Source organism: Leuciscus leuciscus, assembly GCF_965113295.1.
Source record: "Leuciscus leuciscus genome assembly, chromosome: 23".
NCBI classification, from domain to species: Eukaryota; Metazoa; Chordata; class Actinopteri; order Cypriniformes; family Leuciscidae; genus Leuciscus; species Leuciscus leuciscus.
In genome coordinates this window covers 16,867,331-16,885,097 of record NC_138747.1, presented here as the reverse complement: position 1 = coordinate 16,885,097, position 17,767 = coordinate 16,867,331, and the positions used below count along the sequence as shown (strand labels likewise).

The 17,767-nt window shown below is 36.3% G+C and overlaps 1 protein-coding gene across 1 annotated transcript in view; it reads left to right on the top strand.

Moving 5' to 3' along the window:
- Positions 1 to 578: 578 nt before the first annotated feature.
- The window catches only part of slc25a26 (solute carrier family 25 member 26), a 58,772-nt gene continuing 41,583 nt past the window's right edge, over positions 579 to 17,767 (top strand). Inside the window, exons 1-5 of the mRNA XM_082156304.1 lie at positions 579 to 716; positions 1,896 to 2,052; positions 7,004 to 7,113; positions 14,642 to 14,746; positions 14,936 to 14,983. Coding sequence (XP_082012430.1) covers positions 684 to 716; positions 1,896 to 2,052; positions 7,004 to 7,113; positions 14,642 to 14,746; positions 14,936 to 14,983 — 453 coding nt within the window. The 5' untranslated portion in view covers positions 579 to 683. The remainder of the gene's footprint in view (positions 717 to 1,895; positions 2,053 to 7,003; positions 7,114 to 14,641; positions 14,747 to 14,935; positions 14,984 to 17,767) is intronic.

The window sequence follows — 17,767 nt, the reverse complement described above, 5'->3', positions numbered from 1 at the left end:
ATAATAATGTAAAAGGTAACGTACAAAAATAATCATTGTTTGACCAACAAATACATTTAATACCAATTATATATAATGTTAATACATGTACATTAACATTGGACTTGAACTCATTTTGCGTTTCCATTCATTGTACACAGATAAGCTCAAATGTTTTTATATAAAAAAAAAATACACTAAATTGAATTGAAAATGAAAAATGTAAACGATCTGAGAAGATTCTTATAATCTTTACAAATAAAAATACTTCATCCCGGTAATAACGCATTGTTCTGTAGAAAACATTTTATTGTTTTATTCTATATATAGTAGCCTATATAAATCAATGTACTACTTGTTCTTTTTTGTTGTTGTTGTTGTTGTTGTTGTTGTTGTTGTTTTTCGTGTAATTGGGACGTTAAATTAAAATAAATTAAAATGATAATAATAATGTTGTATTTAACGTTATTGATAATACATTGAACATAAATGTATTCTACGTCGATAGAACGTAGATAATATATAATTGAAATTATTTTTCTGCTGAAAATGAAGAGCGACGTTGCTGTCGTCACGTGACGTCATTTAAAATGCCCTCCTTAAACATGGCAGCGCCCTTGATGAACGTGTAGTAGTTGTTGCAGTGTTGAAGATGAACCACTTCACAAAGTCATCTGCTAAAAGCTGAGGTCCTCGCGTGCAGTATGAACAGACGAGAGTTCACAGCCTGCCTTGTGGTAATGCACATTTCATGTCTATTGCACACGTGCTAAAAGCCGAAGCATCATTCCTTACATTAACTCTGCTTGTGAAATAAGTTCAATGTACAGTGTTAGTAATTGAGTATTTACGCGGATGTGTCAATGTACACTTTTAAGAGGCTTTCTTCTTTGATTCATCTCAGGCTAGTCCTTTTGAAAGTGATTTAAAAAAAAAAATCATGGTTATGAAAATAGTGACTATGATAATGAAAGTAATGAAGATAATGTAAGTCATTATAAAGTTGATTGTCTGTTTTTTGTAAGTAAATAAATCAGTAAACAAACCAGATGTAGTTTTATTTGTTTTCTTAGTTCAAACTGTTTTTTTTTTTGGTGTGTGTGTGCCTTATTTACTTAATATTTTAGCTTGTATTTTTCTTAACATTTTTAGGGATTTCATAAAAAAGTTTGGTTACACTTTATTTTAAGGTGTCATTGTTACAGTGTAATTATATATTTAAGTACTGAGTAATATTAATTAATAACATGCACTTACTAAAGGGTTAGGGTAGGATTAGGATTTGGTTGCGGGTTAGTTGCATGTAATTATGCATACTTTACTGTTATTACTATGGTAATTACATGTAACATATGTAACAAGAACACTGTAAAATGGAGTGTTACCAAAAGTTTTTAGGGAAATAAGGCACTCTTTAGCCTAGTCATGAATTAGTTGGACTATAGCGCTTCATAATAATAATAATAATAATACAGTTAACAATTCTTCTTGTAACTGACAGCTTCAACTTGGCCTGGACTAAAACAGTACTTAGACTAAAACTTATTTTCAAACACTTTTTTTATTTTTCTTTTTTTAAGAGTAATAATAAATATTACTATAAATAATATTGTTTGTCAGAAATGTCCTAAAAACACAGTGGATGAAAAATGTGGTTAATAAAGATGAATAATGAATGAAAAGTGTTCTGTATCTCTGATTTATGTTTTAGTAACATTGAGTGCAAACTTGACACTTCTTCTCCTTGAAGCTTTTGAGTAATTTTCCTATTACTGCATATATGCATATTTGCATTATTATGTGGTAGAATATAATATGTATATGGTACTACAGTGACTAATTACATTGCACCAGAATTTGTTTAAAGCACCTAATTTTACTGTAATACAACTTTATCCATGCTCTCCGTCCCTTAGGCAGGCGGCTGTGCGGGAATGTGTGTAGATCTCACTCTCTTCCCTCTGGACACCATAAAGACAAGGTTGCAGAGCCAGCAGGGCTTCTACAAGGCGGGAGGTTTCCGTGGGATCTATGCAGGCGTCCCGTCTGCTGCTGTAGGCTCCTTTCCCAATGGTAAGTTTATATATATTATAATAATGAACATGAAAAATGGCTGCATGTTTAAAAGCACGCTTTAGAAGAGTTATATAAATGCATACTGCAAAAACTCTGGACTTCTGATTATGATAAATAGCATATTTAAACCCAAAAAACTAGGCTCTCTAGCTCTCAGGATACACCTACAAATTAAATGTCAGAGAGTGGATGCAGTTTAAAGTTGCCATGAAATCAAAATGGACAATTCTTATGAATATGAAGTATTGCAGTATTTATTATGAATAATTTATCTGTATTTATTTACATCTTTTTTTTTATTTATTTATTTTTATTTTTTTATTCATGTGCTCTCAGGCTTTAATGAAAGTAACTTCACTTCCCACCTGCAATGACATCTCCTCTTTTCTCTGATTTTGCGTTTAGCGGGTTGAGGGCGGGACAACCTGTCACTCAAATGACATCACAGCAATAGCAAACCGATCAAATCAGTTCCCCTTCCCCTATGGACCAAATCCCATCCAACATTTTTTCTTGTTCAAGAAGATGTTTCACATCAGTATACACTGATTAGTCAAAACATTATGAACAGTCATGGGTGAAGCGAATATTGTTGATCAAGGCCACATATTATTTTCTGGGTAGATTAGATGGTAAGCAAACTTGGACTGGAACGGTGTGTTGATGTAATCGTTTACATTGATTACGCAATGTCTATGTTCATCCCTAATCCCCTGTCATGTTTCACACAAAACAAAACTTTGTATGCTTTGGCCAAATCTCGCTTTGGACAAAAGCGTCTGCTAAATGACTAAATGTAAATGCAAAACTCTAGAGCAGATATTAATGGCTGGTATGGCAGCGCTGATTAATATGTTTGTTCATACAGCATTTAGTTTTTTACGTGCGCGACAACCCCAGAAGGTCGCCTGGTCCGATGAGTCCCGTTTTCTTTTACATCATGTGGACTGGCATGTATGCATGTGCCATTTATCTGGGGAAGTAATGGCACCAGGATGTACTGTGGGACGACGAGAAGCCTCTAGAGGGAGTGTGATGTTCTACATAATATTCACATATGCAGTTCATAGGGGCATAATAGCTTTACAGTTACAGCATGAAATAATATTTAAACCAATAACTTTTTAAATAGGTGACATTTAAACACAACATTTTTAGGCCTATCTCAAAATTCGGACTTTTTTCTTGCAATTGCGAGTTGATATCATAATTCTGTGGGGGGGGGGGGGGGGGGGGGGGAGTCAGAATTGGGGGATATAAACCCACAATTCTGAGGAGAAAAAGACAGAATATTGAGTTTATATCTTGCAATCTTGCACTTCTGATATTTCAATAGATATTTAAGAAATAACCATATTTGATCTTCCATCCAAAAAAAAAAAAAAAACACTGCAAAATTCAGTCTGAATTTAAAGCCCTTCATAGTACAGAAACTACACTTTTAAAAGTTTTTAATGACCTCTTATTGGTCACAGACTCTGGAGATTCTGCTATTCTAATGCTGTTAGACCTTAGAGCTGCATTTGCTACCATTGATCATAATATTCTGATCTCTAGGTTGGACCACTGTGTTGGTATGAAAGGTATTGCTCTAGAGTGGTTTAGGTCATATCTGTCTAATAGGAAGTTTTCTGTTTGCCTTGGAGACTTTGTGTCCCCATTGGCACCTTTTCCTTGTGGAGTCCCCCAGGTGTCTATTCTTGGTCCAATGCTGTTTTCCCTGTACATCCTCCCTTTAGGGTCTATCCTAAGACAGCATGGCATTTCATTTCACTGTAATGCAGACGACACACAACTTTATCTGCCATTGAAACAAAAGGATACCAGCTTTTTAAAATTATTGTTGGACTGCCTCACAGACATTAAAGCTTGGATGGCCATGAATTTTGTACATTTTAACGAGAGTAAAACTGAAATTGTGATATTTGGCCCAAGTAGTACCCATGTGGCCCCCAACACATAATTGGGTTCCTTACTTCCATACGTTAAATCCTCCGTTAAAAATCTCGCAGTAATCATGGACAGTGATTTTAAACTTGAAAAACAGATCAATTCTGTGGTTAAAGGGTAACTAAACCCTAAACCAACTTTTTTTAGTTAATGGTCTGTAAGAATGGGGCTTTATTAGTGCTGTTCATTGATTCAAGTAATTTTTTTGACATTTGTGTTTAAAGTGTTTTAATTTGACAAAATATGTTGTAAAAACGTCTGAGTGCTGCCCTCTTCAGGTTGAACAGTGGCTACTGCAGTTGAATTTTCCTATTGGAAGTTGTGGTACCCTCTGACATCAGAGGGTACCAGCTAACCACGCCCTTGCCTGCAGAGAGATATGTCACAGATGCACGCCCCCTCTCCACTGGGCTCTGCCTACTTTTCCAGCATTTTTCAAATATTGCCAGTGGGTGGAGTCAGGCTCTGACCAGGGGTTTAGTTACCCTTTAAAGACAGTTTTGATTAGTTAAAGCTCTTATCTAAAGTGAAACCTTTTTTGTCATTTAAAGACTTTGAAAGAGTTATACACGTTTTCATCTCCTCTTGATTGGACTATTGTAATGCCCTCTCTGCTGGTGTTAGCCATGCATCTCTCTAACGCCAGCAGTTGGAGCAGAATCCTGCAGCTAGACTATTTAAAGGGATACGTAAGTGTGATCACATTTCTCCTACTGGCCTCCCTTCACTGGCTTCCAGTACGTTTTAGGATTGATTTTAAAATCTTAGAGTTTGCTTATAAATCCTTAAATGGTCTAGCCCCGACCTACCTTTCTGACCTTATACAACAACATGTCCCATCGAGGTCGCTTAGGTCGGCAGATTGCATGCTCTTGGCTGTCCCTAGAGTAAGGCTGAAACATAGGGGAGATCTGGCTTTTTCAGTTGCGGCCCCTAAACTATGGAATAATTTACCATTGTCTGTGAGGCTGGCCCCAACACTCTCCGCTTTTAAATCTAGTCTTAAAACATATTTCTTTTCACTGGCTTTTACTTCAGTTTGAGAGCTGTGTGTTTTTGTCTTGTTGTTGTTGTTGTTTTATTTTTGTAGTTGTTTATTTATGATTTTGGATGTATAGCACTTTGGTCAACTTCTGTTGTTTTAAATGTGCTCTAGAAATAAACTTGACTTTGACTTCCTTTTGGGTGATACATGTCAAATGAACGCTCCTCTTGAACACCCAACATCTCTGCTCATGTCTCTAGGTATCTCCAAGAAAACAATATTACTCAATTGGAAAAATAAATACGAAATATCAATTGCACAATGGCTACATCTCTTAAGAGACCATAGCTTTAAAGAGAAACAGATCAACAATTAAAAATCAGTTTTACGAAATTGATACAATTTTCAGTCCACTTCTCTCCATACATATTGATAAAAAGTAGCTGGTGAGTTGATGCCTCTAAGTATTATGGTACATCAATACAAATTACTTCTATAATATATAAATAATGCCTGAGTATTATACTAGTCTACAATTATTACTTATAGATTGATGTCATTTATATATTATATTGTTATATATGTTGTACCTTGATTTGTACACGTGCGTATGTGTGTGTGTGTATATATATATATATATACATACATACATACATACATGCATATACACACACTACCGGTCAAAAGTTTTAGATCGGTAAGATTTTTAATGTTTTTAAAAGAAGTATCTTCTGCTCACCAAGGCTGCATTTATTTGATTAAAAATACAAACAAAAACAATCATATTGTGAAATATGATTACAATTTAAAACAGCTGTTTTCTATATGAATATACAGTAAAGTGTAATTTATTCCTGTGATCAAAGCTGAATTTTCAGCATCATTACTCCAGTCTTCAGTGTCACATGATCCTTCAGAAATCATTCTAATATGCTGATTTGATGCTCAAGAAACATTTATGATTATTATCAATGTTGAAAACAGTTTTTTACATTTTTATTTCATGATGCTATGATGAATAGAAAGTTCAAAAGAACAGCATTTATCTGAAATGTAAAGCTTTTGTAACATTAAACACTACCGTTCAAAAGTTTGGGGTCAGTAAGAATTTTAATTTAATTTTTTGGGGAAAGAAATAAAATAAATCAATACTTATTCATCAAAGATGAGTTAAACTGATCAAAAGTTACAGTAAAGACATTTATAATGTTAGAAAATATTCTATTTTAAATAAATGCTGTTCTTTTGAAGTTTCTATTCATCAAAGAATTTTGAAAAAAAAATGTACACAACTGTTTTCAACACTGAAAATAATAATGTTTTTTGAGCATAAAATCAGCGTATTAGAATGATTTCTGAAGTATCATGTGACACTGAAGACTGGAGTAATGATGTTGAAAATTCAGCTTTCATCTGAGGAATAAATTACATTTTAAAATATATTAAAATAGAAAAAGTCATTTTAAATGGTCATATTTCACAATATTACTGTTTTGTTTTATTGTTTTTTATCAAATAAATGCAGCCTTGGTGAGCAGAAGAGACTTCTTTTAAAAACATAAAAAATGTTACCGATCTAAAACTTCTACGACTTTTTCTATTTCTTTCAAATATTGTTTACAAATCTGTCTAAATCTGTGTTAGTGAGCACTTCTCCTTTGCCGAGATAATCCATCCACCTCACAGGTGTGGCAGCCTTAGGCACACCTGTATAATAACTAGCTGTCTAATCAGCCTCTTGATATGCCACACCTGTGGTACACACACACACACACACACACACACACACACACACACACACACACACACACACACACACACACACACACACACACACACACACACACACACACACACACACACACACAGAGGACCAACAGTGTATTAGGCAGGTGGTCATAATGTTCTGGCTCATCAGTGTACATCACAATAGGGAAGAAAAGACTATCACAACTGGTTTCAAACCAACTTTAAATAGTTTGCCTCAAACAAAGTGTTTCTTCTTGGTTCCAGCTGCTGCGTTCTTTGTCACCTATGAAAGCACCAAGTCGTTCTTCGCTGGCTACACTGCTACAAGCTTGACCCCCTTCACCCACATGCTGGCTGCTTCACTAGGAGAAATCGTAGGTTTCCTGTTATTATTCTTTCTTTCCTGTTGTTTTGTCCTTGTATTTATCATAATTTACCAATTGCAGTCCAAATGAGCAGTATGTCCATTTCAGAGACAAATATGCAGAAGGCTTAGAATGTGTTTTTGTGTGATGTTTTTTTGCTCTGGGTTAGAGCTGGGCCATAGGCGACCCTTTATTTTCCCACCAGCTGGCCAAATAGGATCTTGTTGTTGTCGTCTATTGACATAACTCTTTTCATAGAGACGATTCTTGCAGTTTTGTCAAGGGAGATTTAGGTGTTGGAGCTGTAAGGAGCACCTTCATTTCCTCCGCTAGTGAAATTCTGTAAGCTCAGAGCTATTGCAGTCCAGAACGATCCAACACACAAGCATTTAATCATTCCTTAGAGCATACTCCACCTTAAAAAATGTAATGCAATCTAATACATGCACTACCATTCAAAAGTTTGGAATCATTTTGACATTTTATGTTTCTTTTATGTATTCAAGGATGCATTTAATTGATTTAAAAATTGCAATGGACATTTATTGGTTATTCCATGCTGTATGGATTGCCTTCATCACTTAAAAGAACATGAGACTAATATGTGGGGTATTTTTATTTATTTTTGCCAGTTTTTAATTAAAAGAATACTTAAAAAGTAACTTTCTATTCGTCAAAGAATCCTGGAAAATTTTGAGAACAACTGTTCTCAATATTGATAATAAGAAATGTTTCTTGAGCATCAAATTGGCATATTAGAATGATTTCTGAAGGATCATGTGACACTGAAGACTGGAGTAATGATGCTGAAAATTCAGCTTTGTCATCTCAGGAATAAATTACATTTTAAAATATATTCAAAATGAAAACAGTTATTTTAAATTGTGATAATATTCCACAATATTACCGTTTTTACTGTATTTTTGATCAAATAAATTTAGCCTTGGTGAGCATAACAGACTTTTTTTTTTTTAATAGAGCAAGTTTTTTTTGTCATATGAATCAGCATAAAATGTTGAAATCACACTTCAGTCTCCTCAGCTCTGTTTAATATACAGTATTTGACCATATTTAAATCTATTCAGTAGAATTCAGAAGCAAATTTTCCTCAACATCATTAGAGCAGAAGAAATTCTACATGGACCTGCTAATACTAATGCCATCCTATTCATCTCAATATGCAATTTCAAGTGACAGTATATAACTATTGTAATTGGGTTTCTCATTTCAGTTTATTACCCATTAAATTAACCATTAAACATCTACTCTCTATACTGAAGAAGACACTCTGGAGGGGGGAAAGGTGGCTTTTTGCTTGGAAAATTAGAGCAAATATCATTACGTGCTAAACATGGCCATTACACATGGCTCAAAAAATAAGTCAAGAAAAAAAGTCAAGTGAAAAGGTCAGCCTTCACCAATACCCAAGATAGTTGAATTTAAGGTGAAGTTGAAGTCAGGTCTGTTGATAACCCTTTGCCTGGTGCAGCAGGATTTGCACTCTTCAAAAAGGGCCCAGCTGAATCCCAGTGTGTTGTGGGTACATGTTGGCCTGTTCAAAGCCCGTAATCCCGCAGCTTAGCCATGAAAGTCTTCCCTTCAGGCCGTCTGGAGCAGAAGACAAAGTCATCCTACTTGCGTAACTTCTGCCATTATACAAGTTCTCGCTAATAGGTTTCACGACTGGATGTGTTTAATGACTCATTAGTTTATAATTTGTCAGATTTAGAGTTTTCTGGCCCAGTTTTGCATCGAACCACTTTGTGCAATAATTGCTTTGAGTATTTCCTATTACTTTGTACTTTTCCCTATTACTTTTCAAGATAGAATAAAAGATTTTCGCCACTGCTGTACTGTCATAGTTATCCGGTTGACCCTATAAGGTTAGCGCTAATCAAACACAATGTGGATCCTGGACTTTAAGCTCAGGGATTCAGGCTTTGCCTTTGTAGTTTCGGATCTACAACCAGCTAGATTTAAATTGTCTGGAAATGTTATCCTCACTTTATTCACCTTTACCACTCTCTCTTAAGTCCAGCTTCTCTCTTCATACAATCATATGAAAGGTTTCTATATTATTGTTGTGTAATAATAGCAGCAGTAATTTCTATCTCTTCTTTTTCAGTCTGTGCTATAAAGAATGCAATAGCTGATGGTGTTTGTCAGGGCCAGAGTAGGCTGTTATCTAGCCATTATATCAGATTTATCTTCATTCCCATTTGCCCAACACGCTCTCCGAAAGCTCATTTGTCAAGCTGAAGGAGCACTTTTCCTACATTTATAAACCGTGTCTCTCCCAATGGCTGTTGGGTGAAAACAGCGTGTAGCGTGACTAGAGGAGGACGATTGGCACCCCGCTAAGCTTGGCACTGCAAATAATCCATGTATTGCCGGTGAGAATACGGTTGCCTGTGATTTATTGTACTAATCAAGCCTGAGCATTGTACTGTGGCTCATTTTCAACCTTTTCCCACCCCCTCTTCTTCTCACCTGGCAGGTCTTTGAAATATCTCAAAAATAGGCAATCCAAAATTGAAGTGTTTGGTTTACAATGCTCTCTCTGGACATGCATTGGTATTATTTAAGGAAGAGAATGGGGGACGTGTCAGGCAGAGATTGGTCTGTGCAGATAGATTTTGGGAGGCATCGCTCCATAAGGACCCGAGGGGACTCTGTTGTTGTTTTTTTAAGGCACCTGTAGGATGATCTGTGGAAGATTGTTCCAGATGCCTGTTGTAATTCCAACTTCCTGAAACACTGCTGGGAGGCGTGCGCTCCGAGTTCATGGACTGTTTGGAATGTTCCAGCTGTGTCTATTGATGTCTGGAACCACAGATGTGAGATTGACCTTGGTTTATTTTATGCTAATGGGAATTTGTTGTGTTGTGATTTAAAAAATGGCCTCAGGTTTGTGGGTAAAATGGCAAAATAGTTTTGAATTACTGTATACATTTACATATATTACCAAGTTTCAGATCAGTAAGATTTTTTAATGTTTTTGAAGTCTCTTATGCTCACCAAGTCTGCATTTATTTATACAGCAAAAATACAGCAAAAACAGTTATGAAATATTATTTATATGATTTAATATAACTTAAAATGTAATTTATTCCTGTGATGGCAAAGCTGATTTCCCAGCATCATTACTCCAGTCTTCTGTGTCACATAATTCTTCAGAAATCATTCTAATATGCTGATTTGTTGCTCAAGAAAAATTTCTTAGTATTACCAATGTTAAAAATAGTTGTGCTGCTTAATATTTTTTGTGGAAACTGTGATAAAAAAAATTCAGGATACAAAGTTCAAAAGAACAGCATTTATTTTAAATAGAAATTAATCTTTTGAAACATTATAAATTGCTGTCACTTTTGATCAATGCAATGTATCCTTAATAAATAAATAAATAAAATAATTAATAGATAAATAAATAAATTAAAATCTTACTGACCCCAAACTTTTAAATGACAGTGCGTAACACTTAACACTTTACATTAAGTTGTATGTATAATTTCAATAATTATACAATTATTCTTATGAATTATTAATGCCTTATAATATGCATTCTAAAGTGTTATATCTTTTCATTTTAACCAGTTATAATAAATGATAAATACTGTTACACGTATAATGCAATTTAACACATGATATAACACATTAGTGTGTTGATCTTGTGTGTTAATTCATGTGTGTTAATGTTAATGGAATAACCCTGAATAGATAAGTTAATGTATTATGTATTATAGTATAATTTGAAATATAGTTAAAATGGTTAATTAAAATTACTTTTTACAATGCATAGTACAGTAGGCCTAATGCATAGTTGAAGAATCATAACTGTTACATTTATGCAAACAACTGATTATAAGGTGTTATACTACAGGGCCGTTGAATGCTTGAATCTGATTGGTTGACGAACGTTCTAAGGTGTGCATTATTTTCAGGGAAACGCACGGCTAAAGTAGTTCCAGGCAGGTCTTGACCGCATTACAGTTCCATATCACTTCGCGTAGTCAACTGTAATAACGGAAAATCGGATACAAATCATAACAAGAAAAAGCATTTCGCCCCATGCGCTTGATCTGCAATTTTCAATGTCTAGCTTCACAATCAATAGAAACATGCAGTTTAATTTGAATAAATAAACTATAAAGTCCTGATAATCAATAGAAAATTAAACTGAATATAGGCTAAATAAATGGATAGTCCTGCAGCACGGATTTTTATTGCAGATAATTTAACAAATAAATAATTATTGATAGGCCTACTTGTTAAAAGGGCTTTGGGTTTCATTTATTTGGCTAGTCTACTGTCATCTGTCAATAATAGAAAGAAAAAAAGAATTAACGAATTCATTAAAACGAATTGAATTAATTAATAAATAATAATATTGACGCACATGCTTTTCTGTCTCATTATTGCAACATCTCTCTTTAATAACTGCATTAATAACTGCATAAAGCCGGGAACACACTTTAAGGCCGGTTATGAATGTAATTTGATACTTATATGACTGATCATGCCCAAACGCGTGTTCAGCGCGTTCAGTCTGTGTTCAAAGTCGGTGTTTAAAATCTGCTGCAGTCGATGAAAACAGTCAGAGAATGTGTCAGCTAGTCGTGTGTCCCCAGCATTAGTCTGCTATCAGCGGCTCAAACCTCCGTTACTAACTCTGAAATGACGTTTTGGAATTAGCAACGGAGGCATGGGATTAGATGCGTAAGAAATTAGTCCTACATATAAGAGCGTTTTAATGACAAAAACTTTACAAACGTCTTGAAATACATAATCTGAACAATGTTTCGAGGTGTGGTAACTGTAGTATAAGCGGAATAATTGACTTCAGGCCGTTGAATTATTAGAAAAATAATGCACACCCGAGGTGTAACGGCCACTCCGCTTCGCGTCGTGACCGCATTACCACCTCGGGTGTGCATTATTTTTCTAATAATTCAACGGCCTGTCGTCAATTATTCCTTACTTAGGTATTATGCATATAATGCACGTTTTATAGTGATTTCTATGATGCTTATCATAAAACTGAAACCTAAATGTTTTTCAGTCCTTTTAAAGTGTCGAGTCAAATGGTCAGTGTAACATATGCAGTTTTCAATCATTCCCTTTATAGGTGTGTGTTACTGTGTTGTAAAGAACAGCGCGAGGACAAGACAAGCGCCCCTGAACTGATTCACTCAGTGCTAAAATAAGCGTTGTGCCTTGCTTTAATATCCCCTGCTTCTTCAGCGACCTGTCGTGTCTGAGTGCTGGCCTCTGGTCGTCGTGTTGCCCTGGCACTGAGAGTTTCTCCCTCATGGGTCTGAGGGGTTTGTTTTCCCGCCTCAGCAGCAGCGCACTGAGCGCAGAGCGCCGGGAACGGGAAGCGCCAAGCGCGCGCTTGGATCAGAGGCAGCGACTAATTAATGCCACCTCCTCCAAATGACTCGCAAATTAAGATAAATGGTGATGTGAATGCAAAAACACAGAGACCAAATGTATCTCACAATAATAAGTATAACCATAACTCTTTCCAACAATGTAACCAGACGTTAATTAGTACAAAACTGATTTAAGTCAGTGCCTCGATAATCGCCTGACTGGTCACACACAGGTACGTCCATAAACACGGCGGAACTCTAAAGACTTCGACATCCACTTATTTAAAAAATGTCCTCAACCTAGTTTTCCTCCTCACTGCTCCCTGTAAATTACCCAGAAATGCACAATGTCGGTAATTGATCTGATATAATCTCTCGCCAGTCCTCCATCAACTCCCCTGCGAGATGATACGAAATTGCTGCGGCGCGCACTCGCTCCCACCAATTCAATTACTGCAAGAATTACTTGTCATATCCACTTCCCTCTCTATTTAGTGCTGTAATTTTGATCCGTTTGAGAATTACACGAGAGGACGTGATGTTTAGTGTTTCATAAATGTTAACCCAGCAAAAAGAGAATGTAATGAGCTCGGTAAAATGGGCCCTGTCAGTTTCAGTAAGAGACCGATGGTCGCAGGTCCCGGGTTTGACCGCTGGGTGGCACTCTTGGTACACGCTTTTGGCTTGTTTAAAATTCGAGCCCTCCCCACTGATCCTACTTTTCTCAATGGAAATAACACATACAGATTTCCTCAGCTGGATCTTGTACATTTGTGGCATGCCATACCGCAAAGTCTTGCATGCTGTTTTGTAAGCCAAGTGGTCATTCATTCGGCATCTTCAGTGTGCAAGAAGCAAGAAGATGCTCTGCCGCCTGCCAGACTCATCTAGAGCGCAAACTACCGTAGCTTGTTCACACACACACCGTGCCTGTAGGGTGTCAGCTGGGCTCACTGTGAACCTAACCTCTCTCATAGTAGCACCCCACGCCTGCTCTGTCAGTGTCATTCAGAAGAGATTACTTCTATCCAGCGTGAGTCTGGGGGTCTGGTGGGGGGCCCGGTAAAACTCCCCGTGGTTGGGAAGATTGCTTTCCATCCTCGGTTCATCCTGGTATTTCCGCCCTCAGCATGGAGAGGATCAGAAGTAATGCACCACAAGTGTAGTTTAGAGGGGGATGCGGCCTTGAAGAATGAGCTTGAATAATGCCACACTTCAGCTATCGACAATGCATGTTTGCTGGAATTCAGCTGTTGTACGTGTGTGTGTGTGTGTGTGTGTGTGTGTGTGTGTGTGTGTGTCTGTGAGAGAGCGAGCGAGAGAGAGAAAAGCAGTGTTTTGTGACTTGTATGATCCATGGGAATTTTGTTAGTCATTTGTAAAGGGTTTTTAAGTTACATGAACATATTAAATTATGTTTTCATGTAAAATGTTTGTGTAACTGTTAATGGTAAGATGTTGTGTTGTATTCTAATTAATACAAACAATGCAGTAGGCTCATTTGTCTGACAAATTATTTGTTACATTTTCTGAAATCATATTATTAATCAGTATTTTTGTAAATATTAGAAAAGTCTGTAAAAGAAAATAAATTCTAATTGATTTACTCTCTATCACACACATGCAAAAAACAAGAGAGAATCAATGAAAAATTAATTACTGATTATGTTGTAGTCAATGTATGCTTTTTTTTAATGCATTTTCTTTGCATAGTTAAATAAAATGTGTAGCTGTAGTGTGCCAAAATATGTTTTTTTTGCCAAATAATTTTTCCAGATTTATACCAGTTTAGGTATAGTTTTGTTCTTCCCTAATATTTAAATTTTATATATTTATATTTGTATATAAATATTTTACCCATATTTTTATGGGTATTATAAACAAATATCCAGCTCCGGACATTACTTTTGGCCACTACTGTGTGTGTGTGTATACATACATGCATACATACATACATACAGTTATTTAAAAAATAAAATATATACAGTATATATAATTTTGCACTTTTTATAATCTTTTTCCACTTTTCAGATATTTTTTCAGTTGTTTTAAATATAAATGTACTCTTTTAAACTATAACTGTTATTTTATTTCCTGTTTTCAAACAGCTATATTGTGCAGTGTACTTGAGTATTTCTATCTGTTTGTGTCTTCCTCTTACACAGGTCGCCTGTCTGTTTCGTGTGCCGACTGAAGTGGTGAAGCAGAGAACACAGGCCAATCCCTCCCTCAATACCTACCGGGTGCTGCTGAATACACTACAAGAAGAGGTGCGCGTATATCGTCAGCTTGGCTTACAGTGAACAATGCTCTTCAGTTCACTCGAGCTGTCCTGTTAAACACAGATTGACGGGTGGATTCATTGATAAATAAGTTGTTTTGTAAGGCAGTCAGTCATGAAAATGCCATGTCTTTTTGTTTGCACAAGGATGACAACTCTTTTTGATTTCTCATTGCAGGGTTTCAGAGGGTTGTACAGAGGTTATGGCAGCACAGTCCTTAGGGAGGTAGGCTGGCTTTTCTCTATAAAGTATTAATACTCATTATTTTAACCTACCCGTATCCCACTTCAATAGCAGTTAGTGTTTCGCACTGCATCATGAATACAGTAAGTGCATAGTATTTTTAAATGTACAGTAAGTACATAGTTGGTAAAATCGCCTTATATAAGGTGACCAAAAGTTCTAAAAAATAGTCATAATTTACTCGCTCTCATGTCATTTCTGTTTTTTGTTCATACAATGAAAGTTAAAGGTGACCAATGTTGTTTTTAACCTCCTTGACTTTCATCATTCGCATACATAAAAGCAGTTAAAACAGTCTTCAAAATGTCTCTTTTTTTTCACAGAAGAAAGTACAGTTTGTAACGATGAGTAAATGATAACAGAATTTAAAAAATGGAGTGAATTATCCCTTTAAGCAAGATTTTGACCTCTTTCAGGGCACCGGTTTCAACTAAAATCGATAATTTCAATCATTTCTTTGTATGCGTTTTGGCCGTTCGTTTACATGACAACAGTGTTTTGGGTGCCTGAAAACGTAAACTTTTGAAAATGTATGTCAAAGTGCAAGTTTTTGAAAACAATCTCCGTGTAAACAACAAAAACGCCAATATCTGAAAACGATTATGTCATGCACATGCGTATTACGGGTTCAATCTATAGTGGTTCATCGCCATCTACTGGCCTGGCAGCAGAATACAGCGTTTTTAGTCGTTTTCGCGGATCCGTGTGAATGGGGGAAAAACGTCTTCGTTTTAAGCATATCGTTGTCGTGGTAACGTACCCTCAGTTTTCTCATTCAATCAGCTTTTTTTGTATTAGCAATTTATCTAGCTAATTAAACTAATTAGCAATGGAACAAGCGTCAGGCAGAGGAACAGCAAGGTGAAACACACCGTATCCCTCCAACCCAAGAGAAAATGCTTTAAAAAAAGAAAGAAATAGATCTCTCATTATCGCCCTTTGATTAATCATCTGCTTCCTCGCACACCTGCATTGCATGATAATTCTTATTGAGTTCAGGCAAAGCTCATATGTTTTCATTTGTTTTCCAAATTTATTTTCTCCTCCTTCATGCCACGTACTGACAGAAGACGAAGATAAAAGGAGGGAAATATTCGAAATCAAAGAAAACCTGTTGTGTGCATGAAGGTGACACTCATTTTTTCGTGAGGTGATATCGTCTCTCACTGGCGGGCAATCTTGTACTTATTTTCCGCCTCACTTAACTCACGTTATTCACGCAAACTCCATCTGGACATAAAGAAAAAAGAACAACAAGCTTTTTCTGATTTCTCCAAGGGCTTCTGAATAAATGAATACATTTTGGATGTGAGCGGGCGGCTCAGGCGGAATACTAAGGGCCAGATAAAATAGAGGTGCCGAGAGGTGCCCCGCTTCTTCCTTGGGATTGGCTTTGACGTGTGTCAGGAAGCTAATTCATTTTCTCGGCCCTCTATCTTATCCAGCGCTGCAACCATGTCAGGGTAAGTTTGTTTACCCTGGATGTCGAGTCCTCCTCACGCAAGGATTTAATTGGGGTCTTCTCCATTATGCAGATTCATTAAAGAACCCCAGACAAGAGGTTGTGATGAGATGCAGCCCGCCGATATGCGCTAGTTGAGCATGTAGAAGAGAGAAAGGATTGCAAGCAGTTAAATGACAAACAAAAAGCCTGGTGTAAAAAGGATCCCTGCATGCTTGATGCATGATGATGATAAGTGAACAGTAGGTTTTTGTTTGAGTATTACTTTTGTGACTAAAAATACAGATTGGGTATCAAAAATACTGTAAAAATAGTAATATTGTGAAATATAATTGCAATTTAAATTAAAGCTGCAAGCAGCATTTAGCGGGGCCAAGCACAATCAGATGACAAGACATGCCAACATTGCTGAAAGTGTCAGACCAACTGCAATAATGAGCAATTAAAGACATTAAAGATGATTTTAGGCAAAATGCCTGATAATTCATAGAAACAGTAAATAAAAATATGATTTAATGCATTATCACTTTTGACCAATAGGTGGCGCAGTTACAAAACTGATGTGATGTGGTCAGAGTGAAGTGACAATGACAAATATATAGTTTGGTGTCAATATGTCAAGGCATTGCAGAGATAAAGCCTGAATAGTGCTTTTAGCATCATACATCAAATTTGCTGCTGCCCTATACGAAAACGGTTTCGTCAATCGACACGAAATCGATAACTTTTAGTCGGCACGGTCTGGAGATGATACGATTTGCTTTTGGTGAAAATCGGACTAACGGTGTAGGTGGAGTTAGAAAAAGTAGGTTTTGAATGAAAATAAAACAAAACTGTATTGAAGTCAATGGGAATTTCATGTTTTGTTCTATTATAGCTCCACCAAGAGGCTCAGCCACACCATTTTTTTTATGTGTCCTCAGAGTGAGCCCATACATATGTGTGTCAATTTTGGTGAAAATATCTCAATTCGATTCGGAGTTATAGACATTTATATGAAAAAACACGTAAAAAATGACTGACACATGACTTTGATTGAATTTTACTACCCCTTACTATCAATATTTTCGCATTTGGGTATTGGCGTATAGCTATCGACCTATGTTTCCAAACTTCTGACGGTGGTTTCGTCTCGATCAGACTAGCGGTTTCGAAGATATAGCCAAATGTTTTTTAAGCGCTAAATCACAACGCTACACAAACCGTAAGGCGAAACCTAGCATGTTTGGTATCGTAGGACTCAGCAAGGATTCAGGAGTCTAATTAGATGAGTCTCGTGAAAATAAGTCGACCACACCCAAAGT